The sequence below is a fragment of the Crocuta crocuta genome, unplaced genomic scaffold, assembly GCF_008692635.1.
Source record: "Crocuta crocuta isolate KB4526 unplaced genomic scaffold, BGI_CrCroc_1.0 scaffold231, whole genome shotgun sequence".
Taxonomy (NCBI): Eukaryota; Metazoa; Chordata; class Mammalia; order Carnivora; family Hyaenidae; genus Crocuta; species Crocuta crocuta.
The window spans coordinates 5,259,538-5,272,554 of NW_027528357.1; the positions used below are offsets into that span (position 1 = coordinate 5,259,538).

Below are 13,017 nucleotides of genomic sequence, written 5' to 3' on the forward strand. Positions count from 1 at the left end.
TTCAGATCTAGCTAGAAAAGGTTTACTTTTGAAGACAAAGCTCTGCTCTTCAAAAGTAAATTTAAGAAAACTTAAAGAATTATGTTATTGAATTTATAAGATAAAATTTGCAAATCAATTTAACTATGGTTGACCTTTTAAGTTTCTTTTTTGATTTTTAAATTAATTTTTTAAGAGAGAGAGAGAGAGAGCATGAGCAGGAGAGAGGGGCAGAGGAAAAGGGAAGGAGAATCTTAAGCAGGCCCCACCCTCAGCATGAAGTCTGATGTGGGGCTCAATCCCGCAACCCTGGGATCATGACCTGAGCTGAAGTCAAGAGTCAATGCTCAACCAATGGAGCTACCCAGGCGCTCCTATTTGGATTGCTGACATTTTTGCCTTAACAGAGCTGTGTTGAGAGGAAGCCCAGAATTTGGCTTTATAATCGTAAAATTTTGAAAAATACAGTTTCTTTTTTCTTCAGAGTGGCAGGGACAATGGCAAAGTAAAATGCCCATCCTCTTTTCAGTCATAAAATTTGCCAGTAAACTTTTCAGAAATGAGTCCCTGATTTTATTTTTCCATTGTTGTTTTAACCCACAAGTGGAAGATCAATAGCAGTGCCTCTTATGGGACTTGATTAATAGGTCTTCATTGGGTGGATCTGTTTATCATTAGATTACTAATGCCATACTATCTTTGCTTTAGAGGCCAAGTTTATTGTTTAATCTATCAAAAGATGCCCCAGTTCAATTATTTTTATGTAGAAATATTATATTTTTTGATGGGAGAGGTCATTTCTACACCTAATTTGTGATAATTTGGTTCATGATATTCTGCACTGTTGATGAAAAATATAATATTTTCATTGAAAAGAGTGTTAATAATGTCCAATATAGAGAGGAATTAAGGTCTTTAGAAGTGGTAAATAATGAAAAAAAAATATGTTGGGACCCAACATCCCCGCCCCTCAACCACAGCCAATTCAAACTTAATAAGAGCAGCAACAACAAATCTTCCTCCATAATTCAAGTTTAAGGAAGTTTCACAAGTGCTGACTTTGTCCTGTGAGGACACTTCGATAATTCAGGTGTTTTTGAAATCTACAGTTAAGAAAAATCTATTTCAATGTTTCTGCTTTCTTTTGACCCCAAGTATTTGGGAGATCTGATCTTGAATTTCAGCTCTTTGCTTTGTCTTTTGTTACATAACAATGGCAAGTCATTTCATCTCTTTTTACCAGTTGATCCACTTATCAAAAAACTACTGTAAAATCTGGTTAGCTACTGTCTAAAATAATGAATGCAAAAAGTCAATGAAAAATGTAAAGCATACAAACCTAAGAAAATAAGTCTGGATTCATAGGAAAAACATTTCTGAGAAAGAGATGCCTCACAGCTGTTTACATGTTAAATAATGTTTGGTATTAGTTTATAAGTTTCAGTGTGGCTTGATTCTAGTCCTTCCTTTGGATGTTAATTTCTTTTATAAGCAATATATGTGGCTTGTCATAAGGCACTTGTCCTCTTAGTGTTTAGTGCAGAGAGAGCAAGACTAATATCCGTTCATGTTATGTTTTACTTCTTATTACTAAAAAGATACAGTGTTTCCTCATGGACAAATTCTAAGTAAATACTCTCTCTCCTTCCAAAATATAATTCTAAGAACACATTTTCAGGTGACATGTTATCCTTATCAGTGTTTTAGAAAATGTTCCGTACTCTGTATTCAATGCTCAATTTCTATCCTAGAAACAAATAAGTGATTAGATTTGAAGAGTGGGTCAAGGAAATAGACATTATGAGTGATTATAGCATTTCATATAATTAATTATAGTATTAGTAGAATGGTATTTCAAGTGTTTGAATCAAAATATTTTTCAATTTTCCTCCCTTCTAGGTTTTATTTGCAACTACTGTTACATACCGCATGAAGGATGTTAGGACTTTGATAAATGGAGAGCCTAGCAGAACACATCCCTGAGTTTTATCACCGTTTATGAATGTCTATTTAAAGTTGATTTAGCACTTCAAACATTCACTCTCAGCAAATCGAAACAGGGCCTTTCATTAGAGAGGGAACCATAAGGGCATTTTGCCCCTGCCTCGATTTCTAAAGAGGCTTCGCGTGTGGGCTTTCAATGTTATCTCTAAATGGGGTTACAGGAGGGTACTGAGAGGATCAAAAGACAGGGCTTTAATTATGGACTGTATTTATTCAAATGCCCTATAATTTAAGAGCTTTTTAAGAATATTTCTTCATTTTTCTGAATATTCTAAGAACTTCAGCAATGAAGGTTGCCTAGGATTCTTAATTTCAAAGAGGCCTGCGAGGGAAAATTCTAGATAAGGAGAAAGAAATTATTTTGCTTCTTCACCTCCATGGCAGGAGAAATATTATTCCAGAAACGAGTGTAAGATGTGAAGAGTCTATTCGGAGGGTCTTTTCTCCCTGTGCTTAAGAAGACTCCGAGGTCTGTGAGCCCCAGTGAGTGTGGGGTGGGGAAAAAGGATTCAAGGAGAGTAGGGTGTCTTGGCACGGCTCCCCATAAAATGGATTCTGAACACCAAGAAAAACACCCCCAAATAAGTGCTTTGATCCACTTATATAACATGTGGTGACATGGCAAGTGCTCTGCCAGAATAACACCACAGAGAGTAATGTGATAAAATACTTGCTAAAATTTCTTTTCTAAGATGCACCGCGGGACTTTATATTTTTTTCCATGCCCACAGGTACACATGAACACAAACATATTTGTGACCATTACGGTGGCTTGTTTTTCAGAGGTAAACTATGAAAAGAAATGTAATATGATTAATAATGATTCTAAAACACTTGGTTTGGAGCTAAGTAACTTACTAGGGCAAGTAACACAATTGGGCCAGGTCAGTGATAAATCTGTCTCAAAGGGATTCCTACGCACCTTATTAGCACTGGGAAAAGGGAAGATTGTGGAGAGCATAGGGACCTGGAAGCAAACACAGGGTGTCTTTAACTCCACATTTACCCGTCAGTTTTTCAATGGAAGGTTTCTCTTTTATATAAGTAGATAGGGTGTATAGTAGAAATCCTTTGAAAATCAGTAGAACATTCTGCTCAAATCCTATTTGTTGAAGAATTTACTGGGCAGCCCAATCAGTTCCAGTGGACTATAGCTCCATGTAAATTAACATATTCAGGTCAGGTATGCATCATGGACTTTTTTTTTGTTAAGTTCTGAATTATTTTAATATAAGTTTTTGGAGAGTCAGAAAAAATAAAGATCTGCAAGCAGATTAATAGATCAGGCAAAGGTGTGAGTTCCTTCTATAAAACAGATGAATAAGAATCAAATGTGTGTGTGCGTGTGTGTGTGTGTGTGTGTGTGTGTGTGTAGTTAGGGAAATAGTATAAGACAAAGACAAAGTGAATGAGAATTTAATTTGTGTATTATGTTTCCTTATTAAATAACGAATATAAAATAATTTGATGCAGCGCACCTGGGTGGTTCAGTTGGTTGAGTGTCCAATTCTTGGTTTTAGCTTAGGTCATGATTCCAGGATTGTGGGATAGAGCCCCACATTAGGCTCTGCCTAAGATTTTCTCTCTCTCCCTCTGTCCCTCTTCCCCACTCTTGCTTTCTCTCGCTAAAAAATAAAATAAATGAAATAAAATAGCTTGATGAAATACGTTCAAGTTGTTCTGTTTATTTTTTCTCTCACAATTCTCTGTACAGTATGAAGTATTTTTAAAAACTGGGCAACATATTAATTTACAAATGCGAGCAAATTAAAAACCCTAGTTAAAAAAAACCTTGATTTTAATTACCTGTATATGGATCATCCATGATGGATTTTAATTGTGGACTTGTGCATTCTCTTCGGTATTCTTATGGCTTTTTTGCCCCGATCTAGGATAAGTGATACAAACTGATATTATTATTAAATGCAAGGCAAAGTTTGCTTTATAGTTTTGTATTTTAGTGCATGGGGTTTCTTCAATGTTGTGCTTTTTGTACAGCATGAATAAGTAAAAGTTGACCCCATCACCATTAATGGAATTGGTGTAGACTTGTACTCAATTATAAACAAAGTGCATATTTCCTTTCTACAAACTTAAAGTATGGTAGTGTTCATAACAGCTGTACATGCACCTGAGAAAATGTCTGTGGCGTTTATGTCTCACTTACAGCTCAACTCACTTTTTCTTCTTCTTTCTGGTGTATTTCATGTACTGGTGTTAGTGCTGTAGTGGAAGATTGATGCCCTCCATCACACTTCTTATTAGCACTGTCCGAGTCAGTGTCTGCTTTTATTTAGAGATATTTAACAATCTATCAGCTTCACTTCAGAAGTTATTTGCTTTGATGAGAGAAATACCTTGGATTTTGAAAAATTAATATTTTAAAAATGACTGACAAGAGTATTGATTCCTAATGGGATTCTAGATCATGGCTCTGAAAATAGAAACTCTATAGAGTATACTGGAGAAGCTTGCTCTGATAATCAGCCTGAGCTATTGTGGACATAAATTTTGAAACACTGACATAAAATAAATGAAATAAGTGGCCAAAATGCATTTCCAAGTGTGTCATTTTCTGTGGAAGGGATGATTCACTGCAGCAAATATATACATGAGTTCTCTTAGAATTTTCTGTTATTTTTACTTAAAATTGTTTTGAAAAGCCATACTGAAGAAATGCTTTTTAATGCAAAATCCAAAGTTTAGTGTTTCTAGTTGGGGCTAAATTTTTAAAAATATATGTAAAATTGGATAAAACTTTGATGGTGCTAGCTGTAAGTTTAAAGAACAATGTTGGCAATTTTTCATAAGGAAAATTCGCTAGACTATCTTCACACTGTGATTACTTTTCCTAAAAGAAATGCAGAAACATAAACAGATATGCATCCAGATGTGGGTGATGTTTTGTTCTCCACATCACATTATTAGCTGTTCCTAAGAGAAATGCCATCAAGTTGGATAGATATTTCTTGAAATGATGCATGGTACGCAGTGCATGCTTTCATTGTGCTTCCTGCCATTATGGAATAATGCGTCTTATTGGGAAATACAGTGATCATTTCTGTTGACTCATGAGCAGTCAGCTTATATAATAACACCTCTATTTTGTGAATCATTTCAGATTTCAGAGAGCTATGCCTTCTTACCAAGAGAAGCGGTGACGCGGTTTCTAATGAGCTGCTCAGAGTGCCAGAAAAGAATGCATTTAAACCCAGATGGAACAGATCACAAAGGTAGCTGTGGTGTCAAATAGTGAGATTTAAAGTCATTTGACTCATAATGGCAATTTATATCCTGCATCTTTATAAAAATGTGGTAGACTGAAATAGTTCAACAGGTCCAATCATCTCATTGATTCAAGTCAGAGGCAGCCAATTTTGAGTATCCACTTACGGAGTAATTCTGTGCCTGTTCTCAGAAGAAAGGCAGTTTTGACTGTGGCAAATAACTTTTTTCCTATAATAATATTTTAATTTTCACATATTGTGTGTATTTCATGGCATTTAAATATATTTAGCAATGAAATTGATGTCCCATCGATATCCTTTTATATCTACCAATTCCTTATTTCTGTAAGTGATGAGTATGGTATGGAGCACCTCCACTGAAAATTTCTACGTAAAAGTAATACTTTGGCCTTAGTTCTCATTATAAATTACTTATGTGATTTTCTTAATCTATGAATTTCTCTGAGAGTTTAAAATCTCAGAGAACATTTAAATTAGTCCATTCCCATGTGTTGGGGGATGAATAGACATTAAAGAAAATGATGAAGGAAAAAATGTGCAAATTTCCTTTTTCACTCAAGTAGCACATAGAGAAAGTAGGTGTGTAGCAAAGGAGAAAAATACAAAAATACCAAGAATTGTGCTTAATCACTATATTGGATTCACCCATTGTTACCAGAGTATGTAAAAGCTTTCCCATAGTTAGAAATAACTATTTTATCCATAGCACTGATTTGTCCCATACACCTTGGTATAGTTATGTTTTTCTACCATCCATCCGTAATGCTACCAACCTCCTAAAGACTTGGTAACTAGAATCAGATTTCCATTTAACAACGTGGGCTATTCTGAAATTACAGGTAGAATAAAGTATCACTTTCACACTCATTAAAAATGTTTTATTACAGATAATGGAAAACCTCCCACTTTGGTGACCAGCATGATTGACTACAACATGCCAATCACGATGGCCTATATGAAGCACATGAAACTGCAGCTGCTCAACTCACAGCAAGATGAGGTAAAATGGAAATATCGACTTACAACTCAGAATGAAGTTTGATAATTATGACTGTCATATTAAGCATGATGGCATTTTGAAGATGGTAATTTATGTTTTAATGAAAGAAATGTGGGGCACCTGGGTGGCTCAGTCAGTTGAGCATCTGACTTCGGCTCAGGTCATGATCTCATGGTTTGTGGGTTCGAGCCCCACATCGGGCTCTGTACTGAGCACTAGCTCAGAGCCTGGAGCCTGCTTCAGATTCTGTATCTCCCTCTCTCTCTGACCCTCCCCTGCTCACGCTGTCTCTCTCTCTCTCTCAGAAATAAATTAAAACATTAAAACATTAAAAAAAAAGAAAAATGTCACTGGGATTGTACAGATGGAAAAACTCGCAGAAACTTCTAGTCCTCGACAGAGAGTACCTGTCTTAACACATCTACCTTAATGCTGTGTGGGAATTTGCTCATTCCCAAGAAAGATTCCCTTAATTGACCACCATCAAGCTAGCCTTGGTAAAGTGCTAGAAAGTTCAGGGGAAAGTATCCCAAAAGAGTGTATCCAAGGAAAATGTCCAATAGTACTCAGGCTATTTTTCCAGGAAATCACAAAAGCCAATTTAATAGGTGTTTCAAGTATAATCATTTCTCTACCATCTAAATCTTTCATATGTTTTAAATTTATTTTCGTTATACTGTATATCAGTTTGTGTACGTCTCTGTATTTTCTAGAGATAATTTGTTGTGATCTTTCTAATTTGAGGTATTTTGATGTTTCAAATAATCCTGTTTAATTTGTAGACGAGAATATAGATGTGTACTTGCTGTAATGTAATAAACACAAATGCACATTTGCTAAATATTCTTTAGGACACTAATTAACTGTCCAGTTTGGTGGAAGTATCTCAAAGATAGAGACAGAGTTGTATATAATACCCCACCAAAACTTGTAGCAATAGGGGCTTAGGAAATGCTTGTTAACAAGCCATTAATCAATAGTCACATTCAGATGATCAATATTAGGAATGGTTTCTCAGACTAATATATACACTCCTTGAAATTTCTCAAGAACAGGAAATGTGCTTAAATATTTATTTTTCAAATGTAGCATTATTTGGTGAGGTGTTATAAAATTCTTTCAAAATTACTTTGTTGAGCTGACTTTAATAAAACTCATTTTTTGTTTTCCTCTTTATTTGAGCAGGTCTAATCTTAAAACTATATTATAAAATTGTTTTATCTCAAAAAACCATTAACAGTATACTCTGTGAGAAGATCTGTATTTGTACAGTGGCAGAATTGGATTTCATATTATCAGATGGTTACATATAAATGATTAAATAAATAGTAATAAAATCTTTGGGTTAAAGATATGAAAGACAACTAAAAAATATTAATGTCTATCTCTCCTGAAGAATGGAAAGTTATTTTCATAATTTATTATATAATTGGAAAAAAATTTTAAACCTCATAAACTAGTTGGAGTTGTCAAATTATTTGTAGGAAGCTCATTTAGATGTTGGTACATTTATTTCTAGGCTAAAAAGTAAGAAAATCAACTTTGTGCCAACAGTACAGCCCACATATGCTGAATCCTTCTGGCTTCTAAAAAATCATAAGTATTTCACAAAAGGGAATAGATCCTTTTAATTTATAACTAGATTAGGAAAATAGCTCTCATCCTTACATTTTGAAAATACCAGTTGGATGTCCACTGCTTTAAAAATATTCATATAAATGACTAGATTATTTGCAAAATTTTGGAAGTTGTAATTATTGAAAGATAGGAAGGTGATTAAGTAAATTGCATTAAAAAGGAATGCAAGTGAGATATTTCTTTGTGTTCAGGTGTATTACATTTTAATGTGTAAATTCAATTTGTTCAACCAATGGTTTTTGAGTACCTTCTATGTAACTGGGACTCCTGTAGATAATGGAGATAAACTGGATAAATTGACAAAAATATTTATTAAACTTATCTTCTAATTGCGGGGTAGAAAATAAAGGAGGTAAATAATAAAAGTATGTATATAAAAAGATGCTAAATGCTATTAAGAGAAATTAAGATGGCCAGGAATGAGAATCCCATTAAGATTACAAAATATTTTTTCCAATGGAAGATCAGTGACCTTCTTATAAAATGTTGATGGAGTTTCAACCAGAATAGACTTACAGGGGGGGGAGTTTGGCAACAATGATTAAAAACTTCTAAATGTAGCTTTGGCTAGAAATTTATACTAAGGAATGTGATGTATGAAACAGCTTAAGTATTAGGATGTTTGTTGCATTGCTAATAGTAAATGATTAGAAAAATTTCCAGATCCAACAGTGAGGAATTGTTAGATTTTCACTGCCCCATATGGTAACCATTAGCTACATGTGGATATTTAACCTGGATATTAATTAAAATTTGCTGAAATTAGATTTTCAGTTCTTGAGTTGCAGTAGCCATCTTTCAAGTGTTCAGTAGCCAAGTATGACTGGTAGTCACCTTATTGCCTAGGGAATATTATAGTGTAATTCCATCAGCACAGAATGTTTTTCTGAACATTACTGGCTAAATAACCAACATTCGGGGCACCCATGGAGCTCATTGCACTGCATGTTGTAGGATCCCACCCCAGATTCTGATTCTAGACTTAATGCGTGACATGTGATGATCTGAATTTTTAACAATATCTGCACTTATGCACACTAAGGTCTGAGGTGGTGCATTTCATAGAAAGGCTAGTAAAATGGGATTTAAATTGGTTTGAGCATAAGGTAAGTGAAAAACAACAAAGAAGAGATTGTGGGAGTGGAAAACCCTTCATGTTTGATTGAGCAGCTTACACATTACTTGGTAGATTTGGATTGACTTGAATATAGCTGCAAATTTATGAGCAGAGATGTGGTACTTTCTGAAGTGGAAAGGTTAATTTAGCAGTAGTTGATGAACAGGACTAGTGGGGAAGAAATTGGAGGTGGATAGAGACTATTATTAATCATTTAGGAAATGGGAAAATGAGATCAGGACAAATAGCAATGGAAATCAGGAGTCCCCTGGTCGAGACCATTTAGAGGTAAAACCTGGAACTTGAAAACTAAAATAAAATATGCAGTGGATCGGGGATCTGAATTTCAGGGAAATGTCTTAAAATGAAAAAGACTGGGGATAAAATTATTTCTTCCAGTAAAATATTTATTCTAATTATTTAAAATTAAGCCTTAGGGAAGCAAATTCTATGCTAGTTGGCCATGGCTTTCATTATCCTAAGATTTTAATAACATAAGGAATAAAGTCAGATCATAGGATGGAAAGACTCTTTCTCTGATTGTCATGCAGAATAAAATACCCACAGAGGGAAGAATTAAGATGAATGGCCTACGGATGATCATGAATAAAATAAAATACTTAATATCATATCAGTCAAGTTTTCCAGTTCTTCACTCTTAGAAATGTTTGCTAATTTCTTCCTAGAGTTAGCATTCCTAGACAATTAGCATTTTCTCTATGTTGATAATAGAAAACATAACATTATATTCTATGTACTTTTGCCACCTCTTATTAAAATTTAGTAATTTAATCAGTTAATAATTTGAATAGAACTTACAGAATGAATACACACGCTTAGTTTTGTTAAAGCTCTTTATAAATGTAAGTAATGGGATAATTTATATTCCACTAAGGAGTAGAATATGTAATTTTCACAGTAATTTACTGTGAAAAGTAAATTATATTTCATAGGAAAACATAAAGGAAAATATTAAAGATAGTCACAGTTATTAAGACACCCATGCAAATTAGAATGGTGATTTTTTAAAAAATAAAATACACAGCAGGTTCATTGGTTATATAACCATTTAATTTATTGTCCACATTTCTTAAAAATATATGCTTATAAGAGTGTTATTTATTGATGATAAAATGTGTATTGAGTATTCATAATATACTATAGCAGTTTATATAATCATTCCATGGGCCAGATGTTGTGACCTCTTTGTATCTAGCTTTCGTCTAAACTCACACAAACATTCTGACATATATATACATTTATATACTCGTGTGTATACACACAGACCTATATAGTCAGGATGGTATATATTAGAAATGATATTTTACTGGATTATGTATAGTTAGCTATTTTTAGTGTACATAATAAATGCTGATTTTAAAGACTATGTTTATATAAAATGCACAGATACTTTATAAGCACATATTGGTCATATTTACTATTATATTTAAATTTATTTTTTGTATGTGTTCATAAAATGTAATAAATATGAATCCTCATATACTATAGAATTTCCTATGTATTCTACATAAAAATATTAAGTTTTGTACTTTTATATCTGACCTTGTTATAACTACTTTAAATATTTATATAGCCCTATGAGATTGATACTATTATTCCCATTTTATAGATGAAGAAACTGAGGCACAGAAAAGTTAGGTAACTTGCTTAAGGTAACACATCTAAGTGGCAGAGCTGGATCTGAATCAGTCTGGCTCTAGAGAAAGGAATCTAAAATATTATCTATCATAGACCCTATATATATAGTGTATATAATAAATATCTGTATCACCTACATGTGTGCATATATATGTATGTATATGTATATCGTACATACTGATAAGTTTGACGTGCACATTGAATTCTGTTATTTTTTTCTCTTTTTAACATATATATTTATTTCAGGTGCTTTTGAGTTTCTTAGAATTTAGAATTGGAGAAAACATAATGTACCAAGAGAGAGGGCATGCCGCCGGGAGAAGTCTGTGTGGCCGATTGCCCAGAGGCCTCACAGGGTGGCATTTCCTTGCTGAATTCAGGAAGAGCTAGTACAACTCAGTATACCCAGACATGATTAGACCTCTCGTAAAGGAAGGACATCAAAATCACCTTGACCTGGCCTATGGATCAGAAAGCCAATTTGGTATTCTACTAGGGTGTTCCTGTCCCCTAACTGTAGCAACTTCTTTGCTGATACCAAGATGTCATTTATGAAGCCAAAGTAACTCTTCCTGTTCAAAAAAGTTATTTTCTCAAGTGTGAGTGACTTCATATAAATCCCAGTTTTGGTATATGATAGTGGGATACATTCTTTAACTGCTCTGTGCCTCAATTTCTCAATCTGTAAAATTGGATGAATCCTGGAACCTGACTCACAGGTTGTGATAAAGATGATATGAGTACAAAAATATAAAGAACAGTTACATGTAACATAAATAGCACTACTACCACAGCTGTTGTCAAATGTTACATTCATACTAAAGTTTCAGATCTGACACTTAACAACTTAAAGTCAAACCTGGTGATGTTGATTAAATACTTACAATATGTTACACAAGTTTCTCAGGCCTTTCTGCATACAGAAGCACACCATTTGGCCAAAAATCAGTTCTCTAAGAGGAGTTTGCTTCAGTGAAATGACTACAGCAAAATATCTTAGATTTGGTTTAACTTAATTTTTGACAGATTTTGATAAATTGGGCGTTTGGAAAACTGGTAATTCAGCCACTCGGCGAACTGGCTTTTGGAAAATGGATCTTTCATTCTCCTACCTAGAACTTTTTTTGTGGTTGCAGTAAAGCATATATTCACTTGCAAGGAAAGAAGGGATGTGTTAAAACTTTGCTTTCAGTAAATGTGGATTTTCAATCTAGCCATGTAAGTTTGTCAATTATTAGAATCCATCTTGTTTACCAAGAAAAATTTTTAGGGTAAGGTTTTCTTATCACATCCTAAGATTTTTGCTTATAATATTTTATTAGGTTATTTACTTTTGGACTCAAAACATATATTTCTCTATATTTTATGTTTCCTGATTGACTGTCATAGGAAGGGCTTTACTAATTAAAAAAAATCATCTTTCATTACTTAGAATAATTCTCCAACTACATCCTTCCTAAACACATTATTTTGCCTTTTAAATCTCTTTGCACATAGATACATTGTTTGGTTTTTCATAAGCCTTGAAATTCCTTAAAGAGAGAAATTGTTACATTATTTGTTATTTCAAGTATCTGTTAATATGTAACACATTTTACTGAATTCTGTACTGGCTAAACTCTAATTGATCCTGTAGATATAATGGTCACTATTTGAATGTGTTATATTTTATGATGCTTGATGATATTTTAAAACCATTTTCAGGATGAAAGTTCAATAGAAAGCGATGAATTTGATATGAGCGATTCAACACGGATGTCAGCTGTGAACTCTGATCTTAGCTCCAATCTTGAGGAGAGAATGCAGAGTCCTCAGGCTCTTCATGGCCAGCAAGATGGTAAGCCTTTCAAACTGAACAAAGAAATTAACAAAACAACAAAAACCCAAGTCAGAATTTCTTAAAACAACAACCACCTCATGCTCTTGTGCCGATTTTTAAAAAATCTGCTCCTATGGGGACTTTTCTGTATCCTCAGTTTCCTTTATCTACTTCATTATTTTTGGATTAAAGTATTTTGCTCAAAAGTAGGGTGATAGACTGGTTTATAAACAGATGTTATAAAAATCCAAGCCTTCCTATGTTTTGCTCCCTGAATTTAAATTGTGTTTTATCAGTGTAGTTTGTGTTTCTGTGATGTTTCCTAGCTTTGGTTTCTTGGGCCATGATAATTAAGAGTTTAAAAATGATCAGAAGAGTAATTTGGATGTTTTAATTTTCCTAAAAGACAAAGTTGTAATTAAAAAACAATTTATATAAAACAATAATTTTACCAGGGCGATTTTTCTGGGGTAAGAAGATTTTTGCTGGGATTTTGAGCTACTTAATAAAGCTGTAAGAGGAAAATTGATCATAATCTCTTATTCCTGGGTCC

General features: G+C 33.7%; 1 protein-coding gene across 2 annotated transcripts in view; it reads left to right on the forward strand.

Annotated features, from left to right (window-relative positions):
* The window catches only part of NOL4 (nucleolar protein 4), a 301,716-nt gene that overhangs the window by 16,910 nt on the left and 271,789 nt on the right, over window positions 1-13,017 (forward strand). For both annotated transcript variants that reach the window (XM_077753822.1, XM_077753823.1), the window contains exons 2-4: window positions 5,105-5,216; window positions 6,119-6,231; window positions 12,350-12,482. In XM_077753822.1, the coding sequence (XP_077609948.1) occupies window positions 5,105-5,216; window positions 6,119-6,231; window positions 12,350-12,482 (358 nt within the window). The remainder of the gene's footprint in view (window positions 1-5,104; window positions 5,217-6,118; window positions 6,232-12,349; window positions 12,483-13,017) is intronic.